General features: G+C 52.8%; 10 protein-coding genes across 10 annotated transcripts; 4 read left to right on the forward strand and 6 right to left on the reverse strand.

Annotated features, from left to right (window-relative positions):
* Window positions 1-996: 996 nt before the first annotated feature.
* MRS44_016049 (uncharacterized protein) lies at window positions 997-2,746 on the reverse strand (the record flags this gene model as incomplete). Its single annotated transcript, XM_065617860.1, has 3 exons — window positions 997-1,686; window positions 1,750-2,278; window positions 2,421-2,746. 3 exons carry the CDS (start codon window positions 2,744-2,746, stop codon window positions 997-999), a joined length of 1,545 nt encoding a protein of 514 aa, XP_065473932.1.
* A 630-nt stretch (window positions 2,747-3,376) lies between these two features.
* Window positions 3,377-5,114, forward strand: MRS44_016050 (uncharacterized protein; the record flags this gene model as incomplete). Its single annotated transcript, XM_046272454.2, has 3 exons — window positions 3,377-3,547; window positions 3,627-4,047; window positions 4,108-5,114. The coding sequence occupies 3 exons, from the start codon at window positions 3,377-3,379 to the stop codon at window positions 5,112-5,114; spliced, it is 1,599 nt and encodes a 532-aa protein (XP_046123700.2).
* A 411-nt stretch (window positions 5,115-5,525) lies between these two features.
* On the reverse strand, window positions 5,526-6,612 carry MRS44_016051 (uncharacterized protein; the record flags this gene model as incomplete). Its single annotated transcript, XM_065617861.1, has 5 exons — window positions 5,526-5,896; window positions 5,958-6,160; window positions 6,216-6,384; window positions 6,453-6,505; window positions 6,572-6,612. 5 exons carry the CDS (start codon window positions 6,610-6,612, stop codon window positions 5,526-5,528), a joined length of 837 nt encoding a protein of 278 aa, XP_065473933.1.
* Window positions 6,613-7,359: 747 nt separating this feature from the next.
* Window positions 7,360-9,224, reverse strand: MRS44_016052 (uncharacterized protein; the record flags this gene model as incomplete). Its single annotated transcript, XM_065617862.1, has 2 exons — window positions 7,360-7,906; window positions 7,963-9,224. The coding sequence occupies 2 exons, from the start codon at window positions 9,222-9,224 to the stop codon at window positions 7,360-7,362; spliced, it is 1,809 nt and encodes a 602-aa protein (XP_065473934.1).
* Window positions 9,225-10,049: 825 nt separating this feature from the next.
* On the forward strand, window positions 10,050-11,108 carry MRS44_016053 (uncharacterized protein; the record flags this gene model as incomplete). The annotated part of the gene is made up of 4 exons (XM_046273268.2): window positions 10,050-10,225; window positions 10,302-10,326; window positions 10,386-10,524; window positions 10,609-11,108. The coding sequence occupies 4 exons, from the start codon at window positions 10,050-10,052 to the stop codon at window positions 11,106-11,108; spliced, it is 840 nt and encodes a 279-aa protein (XP_046123703.2).
* A 1,280-nt stretch (window positions 11,109-12,388) lies between these two features.
* MRS44_016054 (uncharacterized protein) lies at window positions 12,389-13,012 on the forward strand (the record flags this gene model as incomplete). Its single annotated transcript, XM_046270278.2, has 1 exon — window positions 12,389-13,012. The coding sequence occupies one exon, from the start codon at window positions 12,389-12,391 to the stop codon at window positions 13,010-13,012; it is 624 nt and encodes a 207-aa protein (XP_046123704.2).
* Window positions 13,013-14,303: 1,291 nt separating this feature from the next.
* MRS44_016055 (uncharacterized protein) lies at window positions 14,304-15,359 on the forward strand (the record flags this gene model as incomplete). Its single annotated transcript, XM_065617863.1, has 2 exons — window positions 14,304-14,341; window positions 14,870-15,359. 2 exons carry the CDS (start codon window positions 14,304-14,306, stop codon window positions 15,357-15,359), a joined length of 528 nt encoding a protein of 175 aa, XP_065473935.1.
* A 204-nt stretch (window positions 15,360-15,563) lies between these two features.
* On the reverse strand, window positions 15,564-18,059 carry MRS44_016056 (uncharacterized protein; the record flags this gene model as incomplete). The annotated part of the gene is made up of 1 exon (XM_065617864.1): window positions 15,564-18,059. The coding sequence occupies one exon, from the start codon at window positions 18,057-18,059 to the stop codon at window positions 15,564-15,566; it is 2,496 nt and encodes an 831-aa protein (XP_065473936.1).
* A 782-nt stretch (window positions 18,060-18,841) lies between these two features.
* MRS44_016057 (uncharacterized protein) lies at window positions 18,842-20,292 on the reverse strand (the record flags this gene model as incomplete). The annotated part of the gene is made up of 3 exons (XM_065617865.1): window positions 18,842-19,387; window positions 19,495-20,151; window positions 20,230-20,292. 3 exons carry the CDS (start codon window positions 20,290-20,292, stop codon window positions 18,842-18,844), a joined length of 1,266 nt encoding a protein of 421 aa, XP_065473937.1.
* Window positions 20,293-20,990: 698 nt separating this feature from the next.
* On the reverse strand, window positions 20,991-22,957 carry MRS44_016058 (uncharacterized protein; the record flags this gene model as incomplete). Its single annotated transcript, XM_046283144.1, has 3 exons — window positions 20,991-21,736; window positions 21,789-22,101; window positions 22,157-22,957. 3 exons carry the CDS (start codon window positions 22,955-22,957, stop codon window positions 20,991-20,993), a joined length of 1,860 nt encoding a protein of 619 aa, XP_046123711.1.
* Between the last annotated feature and the right edge of the window lie 251 nt (window positions 22,958-23,208).

Consider the following 23,208-nt stretch of genomic DNA (forward strand, 5'->3'; position numbering starts at 1 on the left):
TTACTTATGGTTCTTCAGAAGCTCCGGCCCTGTCGGCCGTTGGAGCTCCGTGACATCTTGTGCACGCTGCCGGAAGTCCCCTTCCTCCGTCTGCTCCGCGCCGTCAGACTCGAGCAAGGCACCCTAACCCTTGTCATCGAAGGCCCGCAGTGATTTCATCCCCTCCCGTCCTATCTCCCTGGCAATGGACATGGCGCTTAGATATGCTCCACTTTATGGCACCCTCGGGATCCAATCTCGAGCCCTGTTCGATTGGTCAAATTCTCGTAGCGAAATGGAAGCGATCGGCGCTTAAGTTATATCACCGCTCAGTTTGACAAGCTACGACTTAGGCCAACACGTACAGGAGACGACCTTATGTAGTTTAGTGAGTTGGCTAATCACCCATGCATGAGGTTGTTAGGCAACGGTCCTTCTTCTGCTGTCTTGCGAGCTCTATTAAGGAATCTCAAGTTGGAGCCAGATGGCGCGAGTTCTCATGAAGATGGTATGGAAAGTGTGAATATGGGCTTGTTTGGCTCCTCAAATATCGAGCTATACTCATCTCGGCATCACCATCTCCCTGTTCACAGTATGAAACCAGGGTGCATGGCGAGCTTCAACGCCCTCATTAACCCATAAACCATCAGGTGTTGCTCCGCAAAACTGCCCACATGGCTTGGCTAATTGGAACAGGAGGCACAAAATACAAAGACCGACTAAAGGCCATGGCCTTCCAGAAGCACCAGAAACTAGTACCTGTAATATCACCCATTCCCTAACCAAAGCAATATGCGTCGCTCTCTCCAACAATCTTCGATATCCCATCTAGCCCAAACACATCATCAGGCGCATCCCAAATGCCCTTCAGCAGCTCAATCCCTCTGGACACAATCCCCATCGGAGGACTAAACTTTCCTAGGTTCGCCAGAAGCCTCTGCTTCTGCTTCGGAGACTGCGTGTACGACCCAATAATAACCGTCGGCCACCAGGTGGTGTTCTCCCAGGTTGTGTCTGTCACCGATCGATCATGTCGAGCGACTCATCAACGATTGGCTGCGTCGCCACAACGAGACGGTCATGATCCTCCTTATGCTGTAGGTATGCCGAGTAGAGGAACAGCAAGAGGGAGTTTTGTATGGCATAAGCTGATGCAACCATAGGTGACTCGTCCGTCTTGCGAGCCGTCTCGACCTCCTCGCGCGCAGCTCTCTCCTCTGGTCCCTCGAAACCGCCTAGAGCGTTGAACCATGTCTCTGTGTGCTTGTAATGCATCTCACACGGCTCCTGAGGCGGCTCCCACGACGAGATGCTACGCAATAGCCTCGTAAACTCTGCCGCACACCCGAGATCCCTCCCCGTCGAAATCTCCAGTTCCCGCGTCGAATAGAACTTGTGGAGAGCGGGAATCATCTCGTAGAGGTCAGCAGCGCACCCGAAATACGCCCCAAATGTCTCGTAACTCTTGAGCAGCGTGAATCGGCCCTCGTGGATCAGCTTGACCAGCTCGATCGAGTCATTGCCGCTCCGGTCGCCCGGTCGAGGGAAGCGCAGGCCGGAGAGAAACTGGAGGTAAGCTGTGTGTTCGAGGAGGTGAGCCACGAGTTCCATTTGGCTGTCTGTGTGTTTGGATTTGAGGACGCGGGCGACGGGGTAGCTTGCTCGCAGGTGTAGCTGCAAGGTTCCGTTGAAGTTTCCGCCGAGGCACTGATTGCAGATTGCAGGTTAGAATGGCATCGTAGGATGTGAAGGTACAACTCATTGCAGTACTGAGATGCCGCCATGATCAGAAGAGAGGTGGCAGAAGAAGATAAGCCGGGGCGAGGGGGCATGAACACTGGACAAGCTCACCTCGTGCTCGGCCAACAGACACGTCACAAGCATCACGCGCAGAGTATCATCGCTCACCGTCGACTCGTTACCGACCCAGTGTTGCAGGGCTAGCTGAAGGCCGGTGATCGAACGGAGGACATACTTGGTCATCGCCTGCTCGATCCCTTGAAGCTGATTGCCCGTCACGCCAGCTGCCAAGTGAACACTGCCCACGGCGAGGACCGCGTTCATGACAAGCCTGTCCGACTCTGCTAGCTGGAGTACAGTGCTCTTCCAGACATTGTTGGCACCGGGCTTCTGCGACATCATTCGGTCGGTGGTGTACTCGAGATAGAAGCGAAGGACTCCTTGGGACACGGAGTCGAGGGTGGACCATGTCCCGCCAAGCGAGGCGAGAAGGGGAGGATGTGATTCATCTCTCTGACACGCTCGTTTGGATGGTTGGGTTAATGAAAATGATACAGAACTGCTACTCGAGATAGATGGTGGTTTTGTGACGGTTGATGAAGCGGAGGAAAGGGGAGACTCGAGGTCTATCACGTCATTGATGAATGAATCCACGTCAAAGTCCAGAGAGGGTATTTCTGACGGCAGGGATGTCGATGAACCTGAAGAAGAAGGGGAAGAAGTCGGCGAGGAAGGATTCGGCGGAGCAGCCGACACTGAACGCGTCCTCGTCTTGTTCATCTGACTCGACACCTGGGGAAAGACACTGGATAGCCTCCCGCGCAGGCGTGTCGCCCTCGATGCCCAGATTGAGGCGCCATGCAAACTCCTTTGACTGCGGCCACGAGCATGGCAGACCAAGTTTCTTGCAGCTTATGCAGATGGGTTTCTCCTCAGTGCATTTCTTGCGCCGCAGGCGACAGCAAAGGCAGCCCGTCTTGGAGCGCGCGCGCCGGGGGCTGACGTTTGTGAGGGCCGGAGGAGGCATGGCGATGCGGTCGGCGCTTCCTTTCTGGGTCGAACTGCGTGTGGACTCCGCAAGTTGAGGAGGGAGGCCAGAGATCGAGTGTCCCCCCGTTGATTCATAGCACGGAGAATGGCAAACATTCCAATCCGAAGCCGACAAGCTTCGGTTCCCCCGCATTTCAGATGCTATCCAAGGGGGGAGGATCCGGGACCCGCGGCCGCCTTGTCCGTGCTGCGTCTCGGTAGTGCCAATGCTCTAGCCATGTCTAGCTAGATGGAGCTCAATTCGGCTTCGCTGTTGGCCCGGCATTCTGGCGATCTCAATGCAACTCTTATCGGTCATTGGGCGTTTAGATAAGAGCGTGACCGGTAGATGCCCGTCGCTTGGATGTGCCGGCTCTCTTGTCCCAGACTCCCAGGGAGGCCCGAGCATCCGCGGAGGCCGTTTGACCATCGTTCCAACTTTGCGTGATGCTGTTGGCGAGCAACGAATACGAATTCCATTGCTCCATCTGAGGCCTTTCATGATGCTCCCCCATGGCATGCCTTGTCGGCTTTGTCGGCTTATAAGGACTGCAATAGGTACCCCTCCTTGCCCAACAGCCACTAGCCGCACACATTCCAAGTTCGATTCGACGTTTTCTCACCTACCATGGGCAATTATTTTCCTTCTCGACGGATCTCGCTTCGACTTGTTGCACTCTCTCTGCTTGCTGGCTTGGGCGAAACCAGCAGTTTCTCTGACGGCTTCCAGTCCCTCCAGGATTGGATCGGAATCTCGGGCAATGTCTCAGGTGGTGTATCAGTGCCCTTAAGCGCTGCTGTAAGAATGAATCGCCCTTATCTTTTGGCTCAATGGTAGATGACTGATGCTTGTGGCATACTGCCCGCTCTTATCGTAGTGCGACTTGCTATCAACCATCCAACCAAGCCAGACCCTCCCGCCCGGAACGGCCGCCTACGAGGGTGTAAGGGCCAAGTACTGGGACCGCTCCCAACGAGACTCAAGTCCCGCTTGCATCTTCCAGCCTCGCTCTGCGGCAGAAGTATCGCTCTCACTCGTCATCCTCAGACACACCAACACCCCCTTCGCCATTAAGAGCGGTGGCCACGGACAATGGCACGGCGAGTCCTCGATAGATGGGGGCGTCACCATTGACCTTGCCCGTATTTCTCACCTTGACCTAGGCGAGGATGGTAAAGATTTGAGCGTTGGCCCTGGCAATCGATGGGTCGATGTGTACACTGCCCTTGAGCCTCTTAGCTTGACCGTGATTGGAGGCCGGTCCGCATACGTAGGAGTTGGAGGGTTCCTGCAAGGAGGTAAGTTACGGAAAGCCGATACCTGATGATATTTCCATGCTGAATTTGAGTCAAAATCAGGTGGTATTTCCTTCCACTCGAACAAATACGGATGGGGTCTGGACAATATCAAGGAGTTCCAGGTTGTCCTCGGCAATGGCACGATTACAACTGCTAGTTCAACACAAAATCCTAAGCTTTACAAGGCGTTGCGAGGCGGAGGTGCCAACTTTGGCATTGTCACCTCCTTCGTACTCGATACATACCCCTACACGGGTGGTTGGGGAGGGGTATGGGCGACCACGCTTGACCAAGAAGACGCCGTCATCGACGCCCTCCTACACTACGGCGAAAACGTAAAAAAGGACCCTAACCCTTCCTTCCTACCCGCTCTTCACTTCTACGAGGGTCAATGGGTTTGGGTCGGTGACCTGTTCTACTGCGACGGGGTCACCGCGCGGCCTTCGGTATTCGACAAGCTCTACGAGATCCCGTCGATCTTTGAGACAACTGGGCCAAAAAGCCTATCCAAAAAGGCTTGGGAAATGGCCCAGTCATACCCAGAGGCCGAATACAACACCATGTGGGTGTTCTGCACCAAAGTCGACAAGCGACTCATCAAGCTCTATTCTGCTGCGTGGCAGCGCGAAGGCAACAAGTTGATTGACATAGACGGCATCAGAATGACCGCAGTCGTCCAGCTCATCACCTCTCAGACGGCATCTTTCTTCAGACGACGGGGCGGGAATGGGCTCGGTATGCCTGACGATGAACCATTCCTCATGTTCAATATCGAACCACATTGGAAAGATGCCGGGCAGAGCTGGCGCGTGTACCGTGCCATGAAGACTGTTGCTGATGAGGTCATTGCCGAAGCTGAACGCCTTGAGCTCGCCGTTGATTACATATACATCAATTACGCCAGCCAGTTTCAGAATGGGTTTGGTAAATCCGCCGAGGGGGCTCCAGTTGCTGCTGGGAAGTTTTTGGAGGAAGTGTCACGGGAGTATGATCCCGATCGGGTATTTCAGAAGTTAAGAGGTGCTGGGTTCAAGCTTGACGGTGCGCACGTCTCCCGGGTTCCATGATGTATGAAATCAGACTTAGAGCTCGCACTATGGAGATACGGTAGTGTGGATGCTATACATTGTATACATAGTACATGCTTGCCTTGTATAGGAACAACTTCTCCCCATGCATCTTGCTAATACTTTGATATGCTCATGGACGCTCTTCGTTCCTGTCATGATTGGCATGCTAAGAGGAGACCGACAATGCAAGATGGACGCGAGAAAGTAGTTGGGCTGCCCCCCTTGTGCTTGAACGATGCGGTCCTGGCAGCTTAGAAAATGAGGACCAAGTTCAACTACACGGACAGGCCATGACGTCAAAGATCTGAAAAGAAAGGAAAATTGGACAAAAAGAAAAAAATAGTTTTTATTATCATAGGAAACAAACTTGCCCGTGAAGAAGCAAGAAGCAGTTTCTACAGTTCCACTCTATTCCGCTTTGATGCCCTTCTGCCGGATAATTGTCTCAAGTTTGGATAGCCCGAATTTCTTGTAGGCCATATTATCTAGCAACCACTCCCCGAAGAGCAACCGGGAGAGCCAGATCTGGGTCGTCATCCCTCCAGCCCAAAACCACTTGGCTGCTCCTCCAATCCAGCCCCCAAGCCATCCCTCTGCCTTGACAGCTTCATCAACCAGTTTCTTGGCATAGTCGCCAGATTCTACCGTCGCATTGTTCTGAGAATATAGCAGACGCCGCGCATAGTCCTCTTTGATGGGGAGATAGATAGAATCAGGAGGTAACGAGCGATCAGCCTTGGCAATCTGGCTTTTCACAGTTCCGGTCAGAGACACCAGAACTCTGACGCCCGAAAGGCCGCAGCTCCTGGCGCAAGGTACGGCTGTATGAGTTCAGCGCACCTTTGGTTGCGCAGTAGACGGACCCGAATACGTAGGGCGAGAGGGAGGACAGGCTGCTGATCATGATGATGAGGCCACGGGCCTTGATAAGCAGAGGTGCAAAGGCTTGAACCATGGCCATGATGCCGAATACATTGGCCTCGAACGTTTGTCGGATCTCATCCATGTTGATATCGGTGGCTGGGACGGTATAGGTGAGTCCGCTAGAGCAACCATTAAGAGGCGTAATCAAGTGTTGAATAGCTGCATAGCACTCACGCATTATTTACAAGGATATCCAGATATCCGTCGGTGAGCTCTTGGACTTCTTTCTTGCAGGCGGCTATGCTTTCGGCCGAGCTCACATCCAAGGGGACAACAGACATGCCCGCATCTCGCAGGCTACCCAACAGATGCGGGCGCCGAGCTGTAGCGATGACATGAAAACCTAGGGCACAGTCAGTAAGTAAGGAGTGCTGATGAATGATCTGTGATCGAAGACAAAATAACCCTTACCTCTTGAATGAAACTCATTACACAACGCCTCGCCAATACCACCCGGCGTGCAGCTGTATGCCAATTAGCTTCGGGCTCATCCTTTTGTTCGCAGAAAGATATGATGCAGCAAAGCTCACCCGGTGATGAGAACGGTTTTCTTTCTCCCCTCATCGGCCATTATGATGCAAGTGATTGGGTACTCACTGGTAGCGATCCAACACAAGGCGAACCGGCTCCGATAGCACTCTTATTGGATTTTCAGCTCTGCCTGTCATGGTTTAGCCGGCCTTTCTGGCCCATATTGTATGAGCAATCCGGCCGGCCTCGTCGATTCGGTGGGCTCCGCGGGTTCCGGGCTCCGACCTCGGTCTGCGACCGTTGGGATCGGCCGCGCTTAGATTGAGGCTCGAAGCACGGGCGGCCTGCTGCATTTACAATCGGAAACTTCCAAGTGCCAAGTATTTTCCCGGCGCTTATCATTCGGCCTTGCGGGAGGCAATACAGAAATCCACGATGCGTGGGATGAGTCGATGTTCGGTGAAGTCGGGTGGGAGATGGACATACATGCTCAAGGCGTCTCACGTCAGGGAGTACAGGCACCAGGACATGGCCCGGAGCACAGAGAGGATTTTTGTGTTTGGATAATAGACTCCTGCTTTATGAGACGTCCAGGGTGACAATGCTGTGGCGACGGAGATGGGAAGAGCCTTAGTGATAAAAGTATGAGAATGGAAATCGAAGAGGAAAAAAATCAATATACACTATTTCACACTATTTTTGCATGTATTTGGGTTAGGGGTTTTATGCCACACACTGAAAGCATATTGAATTGCAAGACTGACTACATGTATCAAGCTAAACACCCTGGATCTCGACCCCCCTGAGCCCTCCACTCGCCCTCCAGTTATCCAAATAACGAATATAGTCATTGACCCCCTTGGCCCAAATCGAACCCTTCGCCATCTTGATCTGATCCTCCGGACTCGTCACATTTGCCAACTCTCCTTCTCTGGTAGTGTAGCTCGGGGGTACAGATCGAGAGCCCTCCCAACGCGTACGCGCCCTGCACAATCTTGAGAACCCACTCTGCCTCGCCCTCAGCCGTCGGCTCGATGAGAACCTTCTTCTTGCCTTGGGCAGCTTGCTGCTTGAATGCTTCAGACACGATATATGCCGCGTGCTGCGCCGCAACGTCCAACATGTGGACGATATTAACCGTAGCACCAGACTGCGTCATGCTGGGCAGGATCAGGTTGGGGAAGCTTCTGGTGAAGACGCCGTGGAGGGTTCCGATGCCCTCGCTCCATTTCTGGTCCAGGTCGAGCCCACCGCGGCCCTTGACAGTGATATTGGCGCGGTACGCTGGGCTACCAGCAGTCCAAGGCTCGAACCCCGTTCCGAGAATGAGCACGTCCACGTCAAACTCTTTGCCTCCAGCGACAAGGCCAGTTGGAGAGTGCACCTCTCCACACCTTTGCCGTCCGTATCGATAAGTTCGACGTTTGGATTGTTGAAAGCCTGGAGATACTCGTCGTGGAAGCAGGGCCGCTTGCACCAGCCAGGGTACCAAGCCTTCAACGCCTCCGCAACGGTGGGATCCTTCACCAGAGAAGACACCCGTCTGCGAATAGCCTCAGAGCGGGGAAAATCGAGTGCAAGAAGGGAGCTCACGTAGCCTTCCACCGTCTTGGCTGTGAGGCCATCTGCACCCGGGCCACCAACAAGGCCCGAGTAGGAAGGGAAGCAGGTCCAACCATCGCTGATGAGATCCTCTTTGACATCTGGGTAGTTAGAGAGTCGAGCGGCCATATTCTCACGACGCCTTCGTTGCCAGCCCTTCTCGGCCGTGTCCTTGGCCCACTCCTCAGTGTCGATGGGTCGTTGGCCTCGTTCAGCCACGGACGCTGGAGTTCGTTGGATGACGTAGAGCTTTTTGGCCCACTTGGCCAGCTGAGGGACGACTTGGACGCCCGTGGCACCTGTGCCGAGGAATGCGACTTTCTTGTCCTTGAGGTTGGAAAGAGTCTGGTCCTCTGGCGAGCCACCGGTGTAGTTGTAGTCCCAGCGGGCGGTATGAAAGACGTGGCCGCCAAAGTCGACCAGGCCTGGGAAGCCAGGAAGTTTGGGGCGTGTCAGAATTCCAGAGATCATGATGTAGAAGTCACTGCGGATTGTGATGGTTTCAGTCTGGCCGCCAGAGGTCCTCGAGATGGTATGGACCCAATGGGAAGAGGTCTCATCCCAGGTGGAATCTCGAACGGTGGATTGCCACAGACCCTGAGCTTGAAGATTCCACTTCGAGGCGACAAGCTCCGCGTACTCCTTCAGCTCGGGCCCGTAGGCGTAGCGATGCTTGGGAACGTATCCAGTCTCCTCAAGTAGAGGTAGATAACTGGCGCTCTCGACGTCGCACATGAGCCCAGGATACCGGTTCCAGTACCACACGCCGCCAAAACCACCTGCGGCATCGACAAAGACAAAGTCTTCTCCTTTGAAGACCCCAGCCTGGATGAGACGGACCGCAAAAGTGAGGGCTCCGTATCCCGCTCCAAGGATCACAACTTTGGCATGGCCCCCGTCTGCAACAGGAGGTGGTGGCTGTGTCCTTTTCTTGTTATCTAGCTCAATCCACGGGTCGATCCCGTAGTGCTTGAACTTGTCCGACTTGCCAGTGTCGATGTACTGGGCTAGGCCATCAGGGCGTTGTCTTTTTTGCCGTTCCAGCTCGTACTTGGCTAGGGTTTGGACAAAGGCGTCCTCCGCCGCCTGGCCGTTGGCGTCGACTGTCATGGTGAATAGTATAGGCCAGTATAGTTTTGTATAAGGTGGATCAAGAAGGACAATATTGGCTGAGTTGAAAAAGACGAGGGAATGGACGGCTGCCGAAGTATCTTAATGAGTGAGGCCGGCCATCACAGTTATTCATTCATTCTCAGCCGTCACCTCCTACCGGGCTCCGCGGACATCGTGGATATCTCTTCCCAACAGCACGTAGAGCTAACCGTAATATGGAGATCCCGAGCGCTTAGATCCACCGTGACGCCTCCAGGCCAATTCTCGACATGACAACCATGTCCCGACACGATGTGGGCCCAACTATAATCAGTTAAGCGCTCGGATGCTCGAGGCTAGACCTCAGCGCCTAGATCCGTATTGGATCTAGGCGCTGGCATCCTCTCGATTTCGGTCTGTCGCGGACGTCGTTCTCCGCGCTTTGTTCGGCCCCTCCCCCGCAACACGCCATCCGTTTAGCCGCACTAACGCATCATGATGATACGAGTTCTTCCCAGATCGAGTCCCTCCATCATGGACCCCTGGAGGTACCCCGCACGACAGGTCGTCGGCTCTCCACTTTATCGCCAGCCTGCCTCGGCTCGGAAGATAAGGGCAACTAGTAACAACTCTGTTCTTCTGGGAGATGGTTCTACTACGCTCTGAAAGCCGAATAACCCTACTAGGCCGCGGTTGCCTATGATGCTATGCAGGCGATAAAAGATGTCCCTGGCTTCGACCTGAAGCTCCACTAGGCCATTCCCCAATCTCTTAACTGTCCACATACGAACCTCGCTATCCTTAATCTTGTCTTGCAGATTCGTAGTTCATACTCTCTTCAGCATGCTCGAGATCGAACACGGAAATGGCGCCGACAACATTGACGCCGTGGCGATGGGCTCCGGGGCCGGAGTCCAATTGATGCCCTCGTTTGATGATCCTCACAAAGAACGCGCTTATCTCAAGGGCAGGCTTGCACTTGCATTCCGCATCTTTGCCCAAAAGGGGTTTGATGAGGGGTAGGTGCTGGCTATGAATTGAACCCAGCTCTTCTCTATTGTTATTGTTCATGCTAACCCTGGTCCATCCGTCTAGTGTAGCTGGCCACATCACCGTCAGAGTATGCACCCACTACCGGTAGATTCCCAAGAAGAGGCGTACGTACTAACCACCCCGAAGGATCCTGTAGAACCTTCCACATTCTGGGTCAACCCCTTTGGAGTTGCATGGCCCACGCTGAAGGCTTCAGACCTTACCCGCGTTAATGGCGAAGGCAAGGTCGTTGAGGGCGGTCCCGTAAAGCTCTTGAACAAAGCCGGTTAGTCTTCCTCCTAGCATTCTTGGTCGATTTGCTTCAAGTCTCCCCCGATTCGTAGAGAGTCCTCCATCTCACACGGTATAGCATACATGATTCATCATGCCGTCCACGAGGCCCGCCCAGACGTCAACTGCGTCGCTCACGCGCACTCCGTCTACGGCAGAGCCTTCTCGACCCTAGGCCGACCACTCGATATCATCACCCAGGATGCCTGCGCATTCTATAATGACATCGTCCACTACAAGTCATTTGGAGGCATCGTCCTTGAAGCCGAAGAGGGCGCCAACATCGCCAAAGGCCTGGGAAATAAGAAGGCTGCCATCCTAGCAAATCACGGCCTGCTTACCTGCGGCAAGACGGTCGAGAGCACCGTATTTTGGTTCATGAGCCTGGAAACGTGCTGCCGCGTTCAGCTTCTTGCCGACGCTGCCGCTGCTGGTAGAGGAGGCCAGGTTGTCAAGGTGAACGATCAAGAGGCAGAGTACACCTACAAAACGGTTGGCACGGAGCTTGCCGGCTGGTTTTCCGCAAAGCCGACCTTCTTTGCGATAGAGAGGGAGAGCAAGGAGGATCATTTGGGATGAGGCGTTGTTGGCGTGTAAGGCACTGCTGCTTGTTAAATGGTCAGTTGAGACGTTTGGCTTTCTGGAAGCCTGAAGCGGAATATCTTGACCAACATGATAGCACTAGTGGATCAAATTTGACGTCTTGGCCCTGACCTTTTCGCAACGTTTTCTACAATCAGAAGGGAAGCCCTTCTAATAGAAACCAATGCCAGTCGTCCAAATAGGCATTAGAGGGCCATCAGTGGAAGGCCGAGAAAACAGTACAGAAGAAACAAGCGGTCGAAAAGTTAAGCATTTACTCTCTGAACCTTTGAGAGGCATAGGGTGCCCCATTATATGAAAGGAAACGTCGCAAAGCAATCAGCGTCTTTAAGACGTCCTATGGCCAAGTTTCCGATGCATCCGAAACCAGCTAATTAGTGTATATATCATGCCCTATCGTACCAAGTTTTAGTCTTGCTACTGCTTCTTTTCCATTACTGAAGCAGCATTGTTAGCAAATATATCATTGTCGTGTTATATCGGAGAATCAAGCAATTGTCAACGATAGCTCATATATCCAGCCTGAACCCAGGGAATCGATATAGGCGACTACAATCTTACCATGATGGCCTGATCCCATGCGCGCTAAACTGTGCCAATAGTTCTTGAAATATCTGCTTCATGCTTCTTACTGCGATGGCTCTGCAGAAACCCCTCTTCAAGCATCGAGCCGTTCATTCGGTCAAAGCCTCCTCATGATTCGGGGCCTCAACGGCAAGAATTCTTTGGGTGTGTTGTCCATCATCATGCTATCCAAAGACGGACCGTTTTTCGCAGAAAGCATGGCTATCAGTGGATGAGAGGCGGAGACAAGTTCCGAAGCAGATCCAGCCAATGTAGAGAAATTATTAGCCCACTACGGATAAGTTACCTCCCCCTCTTTCCACCCCGCGCACCTCATAAGAACGAGAAATGAACAAGCAAGGGTCTTGGACAAGATACCCGTGCAAGAGAGGGGCCCGCTTCACGGGTTGCCGGTTGGGATCAAGGACATCATCTACACCAAGGGTATGCCTGAGTCTGGTTGATCATGATCAGTGCTAAGCAGAGCTTTGGTTCAGATATGCCGACAAAGCACAACTCGACAATCTACAAAGGCTCTTTTCCTCAGGTTGACGCATCATTTGTCATGATACTCCGTCACGCTGGGGCTCTCATCTTCGGTAACACGCAACCTCACTGGATTGTTCACAAGACTCTCCTTAACCTGGGCCAACCTCACAGGAAAAACAACCACCACCGAATTCGCAGCCACCATGGTCGGACCCAAGACCACCAACACGAATTCTTCCTCCGTCACCCATACCACTGGAGGGTCATCGTCCGGCTCGGGCGCCGCTGTCGGCGATGCACAGGTTCCTCTCGCCCTCGCAACGCAGACAGCTGGTTCCGTGATCCGCCCAGCAAGCTTCGACGGCATTTATGGACTAAAGCCCATATGGGGTACAGTGTCCAGTGGAGGACAGAGGGTACACTCTATGCTGCTCGACACGCTGGGTTGGTTCGGCCGCTCGGTTGCTGACCTGGCCGTTCTCGCCGACGTATTTGGCCTGAAAGACGACGAGCCGAGCACATTCAACGGCATAAGGGGAGCAAAGTTCGCCATCTGCAGAACTGACAACTGGCCATTCGTCGGCGAAGGAACAAAGAAGGCTCTAGATAAAGCCGTGGCGCTTCTGGGTGATCACGGCGCGACTGTTGATCAGCTGTCTCTTCCCTACTCCGTACTCAAGAATGTAGATCAGAAATGCGACGCATTTCCGCCTCTGCACCAATCAGCATCTCGATATCCTTACCCCGAATTTCACCTTAGAAATGCGCCGCATTTCCAACCAGTCCCGAAAAATAGGAACGCGAAACGCGCCGCGTTTCTCCCATGAGGGGCCGTGCCAACTATGTAGAAGTCCGCGCTCATGGGCGATAGCGCGTAGTGATTTGAGTTACGTCGACTAAGGGAAAGGGGGACAGAAGGAGCAATAGGTAATTTCTCCTCTTTATATACGCGTAACTTCTCAGAGAGCAATCTATCCTCCTAGTGCCTCTATAGCTTCATCAATATGGCAGACCTCGTAACGCGCATAGAGGCCATCACTACATTGCGGCCGAATCAGCTTAAAAGGCTCGAGAATCTCGGCTTACACTATAACTCGCCAGAGCCAGCATTGATTTATATTAAATGCGGCTTCGCTATTAACCCCACGCGCGCGCCGCGTCACCCAGGTGATAAGTGTCGGATACGAGGGTGGTAAGTCAAGATGAATGATCATTTCAAGATGGAGAATAGATTATTCATTGATTTAACTCTCTATCCCGTCGTCTTTTTCCTTCCTCGTCCTCATTATATTTGACAAAGCGAGGCCATGATACTAGACCCGCCGAACCTGCAACACATCTGCAACACCACTCTGACTCTCATGGTGCACTCTTGTGGCAATCTGGGTAGAGGCATATGCAACAAGTTGCAATTCTTCATGCCTCCTTAGCAGTTGCCTATAATAATGAGTTTTCAATTGTTCAGATGCTTTATCACGCGGGAACCCTAACCCCCATATTTTGATATGATAAAGTAGGGCACAAAAATGCAACTGTACTACTCCGTACAGTTCAGACATTAGACAGTAGGACTCAGGCGGTTTTCTTGAAGACCAGCAGCGTCATATAGCCACCAAAGCTCAGCTTATCTCGCGACTGCATCCATGACAAATGAGCGGCCGAGTCCCACCGGGCTCCGCGCATCCCGATACGAGAGCTCCCTCCAACCACGTTCCTGGAGCTAGCTTCAATATGTATTAGATCGCCAACCACTCCCAGGTTTTTTCACGGTAGGAAGTTGAGAGTTTGCTTAAGATAGTTGGCCAAGGTTTGGTCTTGATCATGCCGTCCTCTGAACATGATTGCTGGAAATGTGTACCAGTCGAACCCTGTTTGCATCGCCGGCGGCCCGCGGCCTCCGGACAGAACAATGATGACGAACCTATCCAACAGGCCATCGCCACCAAGAAGCACAAAAGAGAGATTTCGGTATTTTCATGCCTTTCATTTCCTTCTGCATTTCTCGCCGCTGCATGCGTACCCAAGATAATCCTCCCACTGGTAGTCGTTGTCATTGCATTCCCCTCCACTCAAGCTTCAATCACTCCATGGATCAGCCGACCATCAGCCTGGACAACAATGAACTGCAAGGTTCAGATGAGTCAGCACGAAGAGCGGTAAGATATGGCCCGTCTATTCACAGTTGATGACTTGCTTTCCCTTTGGTCAAGCCAGTGATCCTTTCAAGCGTCCTGAGATGTGTTATCATTCTTGAATCTTGACGTTCCCTCCGACACGTCGACCTTCACGTTGTGTTTAATATTAGATTTTAATACCCTTATTACTTCTGGATCGAGGCTGACTGAAACCATTTCTCCCTGGCAGTGTGATCAGTGTCGTTCTCGCAAGGTGAGCACGCCTCTCGTTCCTGAAATAGCACCGAGAGCAAAATGGCAAGGCAAAAATGTCGATTAACATTGGTTGGCGATTTATAGATCCGTTGTGATAGAGATATGCCTTGCTCTAACTGCCGTACCGCTAACCGCTCCTGTACCTCGACAAACCCTCGCCAGAAAACCAAAGAGCCCCGATCACGAGTTCTGATCTCGTCTCAATAGTGTGTAACAAGCCTCACATCCTTCTCACCAACCCTTCACACCTTTGGCATCCATTTTAACGCAATGTATAACCTAATACGCTGCCAGTGAAAAGAAGATCGATCAGATTGAGATACGATTATCGAGCATTGAGTCGCTCCTCCGAGAGCTCTCCCAGCGCACGATTTCGGCCTCCGGTAGCCATCTTCAACTACTCAGCGCTCCTCAGCTCCTTGTTCCGAATGTTAGCAGAGCAATCAGCAGCGGGTTTACGACTGCGGCGCCCTCAACTGTTCACCACGAGAGTTCCGATGACGAATCTGCCTTCGCTGGTGATTCGGTTCTCGCAGTCCACACATCTTATGCAAGCGAGCTTCTAGAGAATGCCATTGAACGGACCCCGATCGATCATGTAAACCCCGAGATGCGCGAGGCCTTGTCCGATCTCAAGCAGTTGATCGAGCTCCAAAAGCGTCAGTCCATTGGTCGTGGACCTCGTTTCCCTTTGCAGCAACACATCCCCGTGGGTGGTCTAGGCCAACTTCCAATGCCACCGATGGATATCGTAGTCAACCTTCTCAATGGTATCCAGGGTTGAAAGCCACTCCACTCAATCCACTGGCTGCTCGAGTGGAGTGGGTAGATTATAATCCACTGAATATCTCAGTAGAGTGGATCCACTGGAGGCTTCCGTGGATTATGGTGGATTGGGTGGATTGGCAAGTGCCTCTATTTGTAATGGTGAATCTATTCCCGGACCCATTGCCCACCTACGTCCCTTGTTCCGACTTCCAAGTGAGACCTATCTCCAACTGGCTTCCATCTCGTCTTGAATACTCGCCACCTCAGTAAGCCACTTTGTTGCCCACCCTTCAAGCTGTTGATCTGACATCTGAGCCAATTCGAGATCAACTTTTTCATCGTCTACCGAGATAAAGAAGGGATCTAAATCATGAATAATCCCTGCCCTCAGCCATGAACGCAATACCTGGCACATCCCGATAATCTGGGCTTCAAGTTGGTGGCGCAGAGGGTTCACCATCCGACCTGCTGCTGAGAAAAGACGCTCACATTCAGCAGACATTGGTTGTATCGTGAGAAAGTCAAGCGCCATTCGCGATAAGTTGGGATACTTGAATCGCTTCTCGTGCCAGTAAGCGAGAGGATCGTCGACGGAACCATCGCCACTTTCGCAGTGCGTAATCCAATGGAGGTATTCGTCTTCGCCTGGCGTGAGGCCATCGTGACCTGCTTCTGTCGCTGTGTAGCGGTTTCGTTTAAGGTATTCCCGGAACGGATTGTCCGAAGTCTTCCTCCGCTTTGGAACTGGCTCAACGGCGGATGGCCTCTCTGTAGGTAAAGTAGCCTCCCGATATTCAAAACGCCAGACATCGTGAACGATTTTTTTCGCCTCGTCAATCCACTCGGGGCGGTCAGTCCAGTTGCGTTCAAACCATTTCCATCGGTATGCGGGATGGAGCGCCAGGCCAGTGTAGTACATAGGCGTCTCACTCAATGTCTCGTAGTACTCGTTTAATTTTTGCCAGCCCAAATTGATGTTGATCCTGAAGTGTTCAGGATCAGGGAAGTCCTTGGCGATATCCTTGAAGCGTTCAAGCTGCTCGAGAAGGAATTCGAAGCCTTGAATCACGTCCCAAATATTGCCATAGGACCCAGTCCACCCACGCTTCCGCTTGCGGATCTGGCCGTCGCCTTCGAGCATCTTGATCGTGGCTTCGTAGTAACCAAGGATTTGCGCAAATAATTCGACCACCTCCCAGTCCTTGTCGGATAGCTGGTTCTCTGGCTGGCAAATAAAGGGCAATGTGAGCGACTTCCTAGGGACGCCCCTCTTGGTCTTGTTCTGTTGTTCGAAGTCGATTCGATGGTGGGCAACGAGTCGCTCGATATAGTCGCGAAGCAGTAGAGCTCGTCGTATCATATACAACTGTGACAGCCATCTGGTATCGTTGTCCAAAATAACATCCAACGGCTTTCTGGCGTTGAGTTTAGGGTCAGACGACTTGGTGAAGGCTTCTTGTTGAATGCTGCGAAGCATACCAGTCAACAAGTCTGATGTGTGGATAGCTACCACAAGATTGTGCAATTTGCCAGCTGGCCCCTTCTTGCGCCAAATCAAGTGTTCTGCTTCAGTAAGAGGCTCCGCCCCTGACAGACGCCGCTCAAATGCATCAGCATCGTGGCCAAATAGAATGGCTTTGGCGGAGAGGTTTAAGGTATGCCCAAAACAGCGCCCTCGCCTACGAGCCCCTACGAATCCGAGCTCTCCGCCGATAATCTCCATGGCGGTATCGTTGTTTTTCGCGTTGTCAAGCGTGAAATAGCCAATCTTGTCTTGGATCTGGTACGATTCAATTACGTCGAGGATTTCGGCGGCGATATTGGGTCCTGTATGCCTAGCGCTAAGTTCGGGGAGCCCAAGCGTAATCTTGCAAGGCTTGTTGTTTTCGTCCCTAAAGAAGCAACAGATACCATATAAGGCGTGTCGGTTTCCAGACCGCCAGCCGTCGAAGGACAGGTGGATAAGCCCAGGCGCCTTGCACAAGACCTCTATCACCTTCTGCTTGTGTTGTTCGAACGCGGCGACGATCTTTTCTCGAACCGTTGTATGGGTAATATTGGCTTTACGAGCCGAAACTGACGGGTTCAAGTAATCGAAGATAGCTTGGAGCTCCGTCTCTTCAGCAATAGAAAAGGGGTGATTCTTGGCCACGATCCAGTCGATCAGAAGCCTGCGGAAGTGTTCCCTGTCGAAGCGCTTGATAAGGCCGTTCGCAATTGCTTGTTCTCGAGGGTCGTGTAGATCAAGTTTCAAGGATTCCGCGAGAGTCCGCTGCCCAGCTGGCCTTTTGCCCTTCGAATTCGCCTTCTTTTCAGCAGTTCCTTTGGTCATTCCAGGCGGGGCGCGAATCCCGTGGTCGTTGAACAGATGATTGTACGCGTTGTGAATGCCATCAGCTTCGAAATGACGTGGATGTGGGGTATTCTTGCGAATACACGCTCGGCAAATCCATCTGCGGTCGTCTTCCTTTTGGATGTCATATCCAAATTGCCAGGCCCAACAACGCGTCTCTCTGGATCGCTCGGAGAACGCCCAGCCTGGGAAATGCCTCCAGAGCGTACGTTCGTACTGTTCATCGCTTGCGGAAGAGGTCGTCAGAGTCGAGACAGGGGTCGAGGTTGAACGGGTAGGATACGGCGTCGGGCAGGGCGTTGATTCGGCAGCGGACCCGAAGCCGCTGTCGGAAATGTCGAAGCAGGAATCAGGCGAAGTCATGGTAAAATAATCTCTTTATCATGTCGAAATCGCAAAACATGGTGCAGTGATGGGTTAACAACAGGCCGTCAAGTAAGCGCGCATGACGCGTCCAACGCGGTCAGTTGGCACAATAGGCCCTTATCCCGCAGATGTTTCAGATACTTGCCTTTCGAGCTAATTTGTTGTGGACAAGCACGTAGCGAGTGTCACATTGGGGTCGGGTATTAGATAAGTCCCTAACATCCTTCAAATCACGAGCTTGACGCGAGTAGTATCGCTTGCAATTTTTCGCGCAGTATTGGGGTATTGAGGGATCTGGACGCGTTTTTTGGGTCAGCTTGCCGGAAGTTATTTAATGGTATAGGTGTTGTATTACAAGTCCAGATATGGGCAGTCGGACTTGGTATGCGCTGGAAATGTTGTTCAGCAAACAGGAAAAAGTACAAGTATTGACGGCCCTCATTGACAATATGGCACTCACGGAGCTAATCTTAAGTATATCTATCGAGACTTATGTCATCCCAATGAGAAAGCCCAGGACATTCGAATGGTACCTATTGTATGCATTCTAAAATTGCGCTGTTCAGAAGCTTCATGGTGTTTTTGACATAGGGTAGCAACATTGCCAGTCTCTGATAGAGGCATTCTGCCAAAATATATGGGTGCCCTTAACTACCCCACTTCTAATCCACCCAAATCCACCCAATCCACCCACGACATCGTCGAGTGGATTCGGTGGATTAGCCAATCCACTGGGATTTTGCCAGTGGAGTGGAAAGTGGAATCCACGAGTGGATCCACTACGTGGATTGGGTGGAGTGGCTTTCAACCCTGAAGGCACCCATGCCAGAGGCACCCGTCCCGCCAAAAGGAGTGCCTTGGGTCAGATTGTGGACAATGCAGTCGTTGATGGTGACCCCTCCAGACCTGGTCTGCTTCAGCGTCCGTTCTTTTTCAGCCTGGGAATTGGAGAAGAGGTATAACGCTAGCGGGTGGCCGTGCGAGGTTGTGTAGGAGATGGCATTATCCAGTGTCGCATCTAGAACAGGGAGAATTGGGCCGAAGAGCTCCTCAGACATCAAAGAGTCCGAGGGCAAGACGTCAGTGACAACAGTAGGCGAGAAAGCAAGGGCGGTGATATCGCGGTGCCCACCATAGACGACCTTGCCACCCGTCTGATCCAGGAGCTTGCCGAGGCGGCTAAAGTTGCGCTCGTTGGCGATGTGGGAGTAGCATTCCGGGTGCTTCACGCCGTCGGTGAACTCGTCAAAGTACCTGACCAAGGAAGCGATGAACTGCCCCTTGATCGAAGGATCAACGAAGACGTGGTTGACGCTGAGGCATACCTACTCTAGCTGTTAGTCTGCAAGTTTGCCCATGCGGAGATGGGGGGATTCGCCTGCCCGGCATTGAGGAGTTTCGCCCCGGCGATCCTCCTCGCAGCCAGATCCACGTCTGCATTTGCTGTGACGATTGCTGGGCCCTGGCCTCCGAGCTCGAGGGTAACACTGGTCAAGTGCGATGCCGCCTTTTGGTAGATGATGGTTCCAACCCTGGTAGATCCGGTATAGAAAATGTGATCCCACTTCTTGTCCAATATGTGCCCCATCTCCTGTGGTCCTCCGGTAACTACGCGGATGGTGTCGTGGTCGAGGTACTTGGGTATCATTTCCATGATCAGGTTCTGCGATGCGACGGCGACCTCGCTGGGCTTGACGACTGCAGAGCACCCCGCGGCGATAGCGGCGATCAATGGTTCGATGAGTTCTTGAAAGGGGAAGTTCCAAGCCGAAATGACAAGCACAGAACCTTTTGGCTCCTTGCGGATTCGAGCACGACCGAACAGGTTCAGAGCATTAAAGCGCGATGGCTTCTCATCCGCTGCCCACGCCTTCAGGTGCCTGAGAGTATAGACGCAGACTGTCTGTATGCCATAGACGTCTGCCGATAGAGCCTCGAGTTTATGCTTGTGCAGGTCTTTGTGAAGAGCCTCGGCGATTCTCTCCTTGTTGTCCTCGAGCATCCACCAGATCTTCTTGATCTGCCGGAGACGCCATGATAAGGGCTGTGTCTGCCCTGAGGCAAACGCGCGTGTGACCACCGAGTGAGCCTAGTATTTGTTTTAGCTATTCGTCCATTTCTGGAGCACAATGAGGCGATCCAAACGGGGAGAAAATGTAGCTTGTACCTCATCAACCTCATCGGCGGAGCAAAAGCGCACTGCTTTGGATGAGATATCAGTCCCTGGCATGGTGTTTCGCTAGGAAGGAAAAAGATCCAAGAAGAAAGGTTAAAATTTTGTCTCGTCGGGTGGGCCTGGAGCAGTAGTTTTGGTCCGTTGTATCAAGGAGCCTATCCCCTCCTTTCATATCATCGTTGCGAGGGGTCACCCCCGACTTTGGATGCCCCGGAGCGGGGTGAGCCAACCGCGGCTCGGAGCCTCGGACGAATCCAGACCATCCGACTCCGTCTGGCCAGTGCCAGACTGGCCGGCTCCGAGGCCCACATTAGACTCGAGTAGCGCGCCGTTTTTAGCGGACAGTGAACTCGACATCCTTTTCGAGCTGACCTTTCCCCGGGAGTCCGCGGGAGTCCGCGGGAGTCCGACTAAGTTCACCACGTGAAGGCTTTGTTTCGCTTCGCTCCCTTGGTCCATTTGGGACGTTATTTCGTTGAATGCAGCTAATACTCATAGCCTTGTTCATACTGGTTGATCTCTTATCTACTCTAGTTGGTACTTTGTCCACACTGTTGCAAGTGTTGTACTCTTGTCCCATTTTGTGCTATGAACTAACTATTCTGGCTTTTCTGTATAGATATTAAAGCAGCTTAGGTCTATCATTAAGGGCTTTATTATTGATGCCAAGGACATTAGCAGTGGCAGAAAACGACTCTCTTGTTAGATTGCTTCTACGCTATATACCACGTCCGGCGTAAGTAGTGCACAGCTTATTTACCGCCTCCAAGACTCGCAGCAACCTCCTTCGCCACACGCGCTCCAGCAAGCAGTGCCCCTTCCAAGTATCCCTTCCATTCATATGCAGTCTCGGCTCCCCCAAAGTGTAGGTGCTGGAACACGGCTCTGAAATCCTGCCCGTACTTGGATAAGAGATCTGGTCCCATGAACGAACTCGGAGCGCCGTGGAAGAATTCCTCATTTGGCCACACAATAGAGTTGACTTCCAACGGGTCGTGGGCAAGGTGGGCACTTTCGGGGCCGACAAGGGCGGCGAGGTGGTTGAGGACGGCCTGTTCTTGCTCAAACAGAGGCAGATCCTTGAAACCAACAGCGAGTCGCCCGGCCACGAAGAAGGCGAGAGAATACTGGCTTGCTTCCGGATCGCTGATATCCCAAGAGAAGCAGATTGGTCCTTTGAAGCTCAAGAACTTGCCCACAAGTCCGAGGTCCCTCCACCACGGCTTTGAGTAAGTGGCGATGACCTTATAGTACATACCCCCCTTGGTCTGCGAGACAAGGGCGGCCTTGCCTCGAGGGAGAGGCGGAGAGAACTTAATGGCACTATATGTATTAGAAGGGATAGCGATAACAGCCCTTTTGGCGGCGATCTCGAGGCCGTTTCGCGCCAGCATGCGTACTCCGCTGCCATCCTGACGGACCGAAGCGACTGGGGCGTTTAGGAGAATCGAACCTGGGGTCAGCCCCGAGGCCATTCCGGAGGCAATGGCGCTGGTTCCTGGACAAGCAGTCAGTTTTCAAAACATGTCGTGGTTCTCTTCAGCACACACCTTGTTTGATCTTGAGGTTCTGAGCACCCTTTGGGCCATCGCTGGCAAGGCTCTCAAAACCGCCCTGCGACTTGATGTAGTCGAGGAAATAGTGAGCACCAATCTCGGCAACATTTCCACCAATGAGCATGGCTACAAAGAGCTGAGTAAAGGCACGTGCCGTGGGGGAAAACTCTTTGCGAGCCATCCACTCTTCCAAGGTGCAGTCTTGCTCTGCCCAGGTGCACTTTTCCAGGTCAATATCAGCGGCTGCGGCATCAAAGGCCCCGGCTGCTTCGGCGATGGCGGCTCCGAATTCCGGGGCATCGGGAGTCTTTCATTAGTTTGTAAGCCTGGCAAGAGAATACGCGGCCGACTTGGCGACTTACCTCTGTTGCATTTTCCGAGTCGGCTCGAAGGCGAGTGCCGTCTTCGAGTTCGATCAGAGAGTCACCCTGCATGTACTGTTGCAGATAGTCGAGGTTGAACTTTCGAGCAAGCTCAGCGACCCGAGGCTGCGTGTCCTTGTTGATCCACGTGGCGCCCAATTCGACCAGCCCGGAGCCTGACGCCAGTGGAAGGGAGTAGCTTCGCCCACCGACGCGGTCCTTTGCTTCCAGAATGAGGGTCGAGAACCCAGCCTTTTGAAGGTCTGCAGCGGCTTGGAGGCCGCTGAAGCCTGCTCCTATGATGGCAACATCCACCTGCCGAGGAGGCGCGTCGTTGCGTGACAGAGCCGACTCCTTCTGCCAGCTGCGGACACGGCCGGGGAGCGCCGCAATGACTTGGACTTCAAACTTGAGGTTTGGGTAAGCTAGCGCCTTGACCGGAACCAGCAAGCTACCGGGGAAGCCAGGGCCGCCGTCTGATTGCAAGAGCTTCCCAAAGGCAGGCTGAAGTGCCGGGAACTGATCCTCAGTCCAGTCCACGACAAACATGTTCAGGATGAGGATGTCCCGCGGGCCAGCCCCGGCAGCGGAGAGAATGGCGATCAAGTTGTCCATAGCGAGAGATGCCTGCTCGGCCAGGGAGTCAGGGGCGCTTCCGTCTGGGTTGCGACCCACAACTCCGGCCGTCACGGTCAAACGGCTATTCCCATCAACGGTGACGGCGTGAGAGGTGTACGGCTCTTGATAGAGCCCAGGGACGCCGAAGCGCGAGATCAGCGGGACCTGATTGACGGGAGTCATGATGAAGCGTTGATGGTGGTAAGTCGAAGCGTGCAAGTGGTAGTTGAAGCTCTGGAGATAAGGATGATTGTCTATTTAACTATTGTTTACAGCTTCACGAGATTTTTCCTACTGTCCTCCGAGGACCAATATATAACCCCGAACACGGCCAGAGCCTGGTGGAAGGATAGTTGGTGAGTAGCAATACCTCAATAAACCCTAGCCGATCGAACTAGAAAGATAGGCGGCGTCGATCAATTGCCAGCGCTAGG

Source organism: Fusarium solani (genome assembly GCF_023522795.1).
Source record: "Fusarium solani strain SB1 chromosome Unknown bctg00000012, whole genome shotgun sequence".
Lineage (NCBI taxonomy): Eukaryota > Fungi > Ascomycota > Sordariomycetes > Hypocreales > Nectriaceae > Fusarium > Fusarium solani.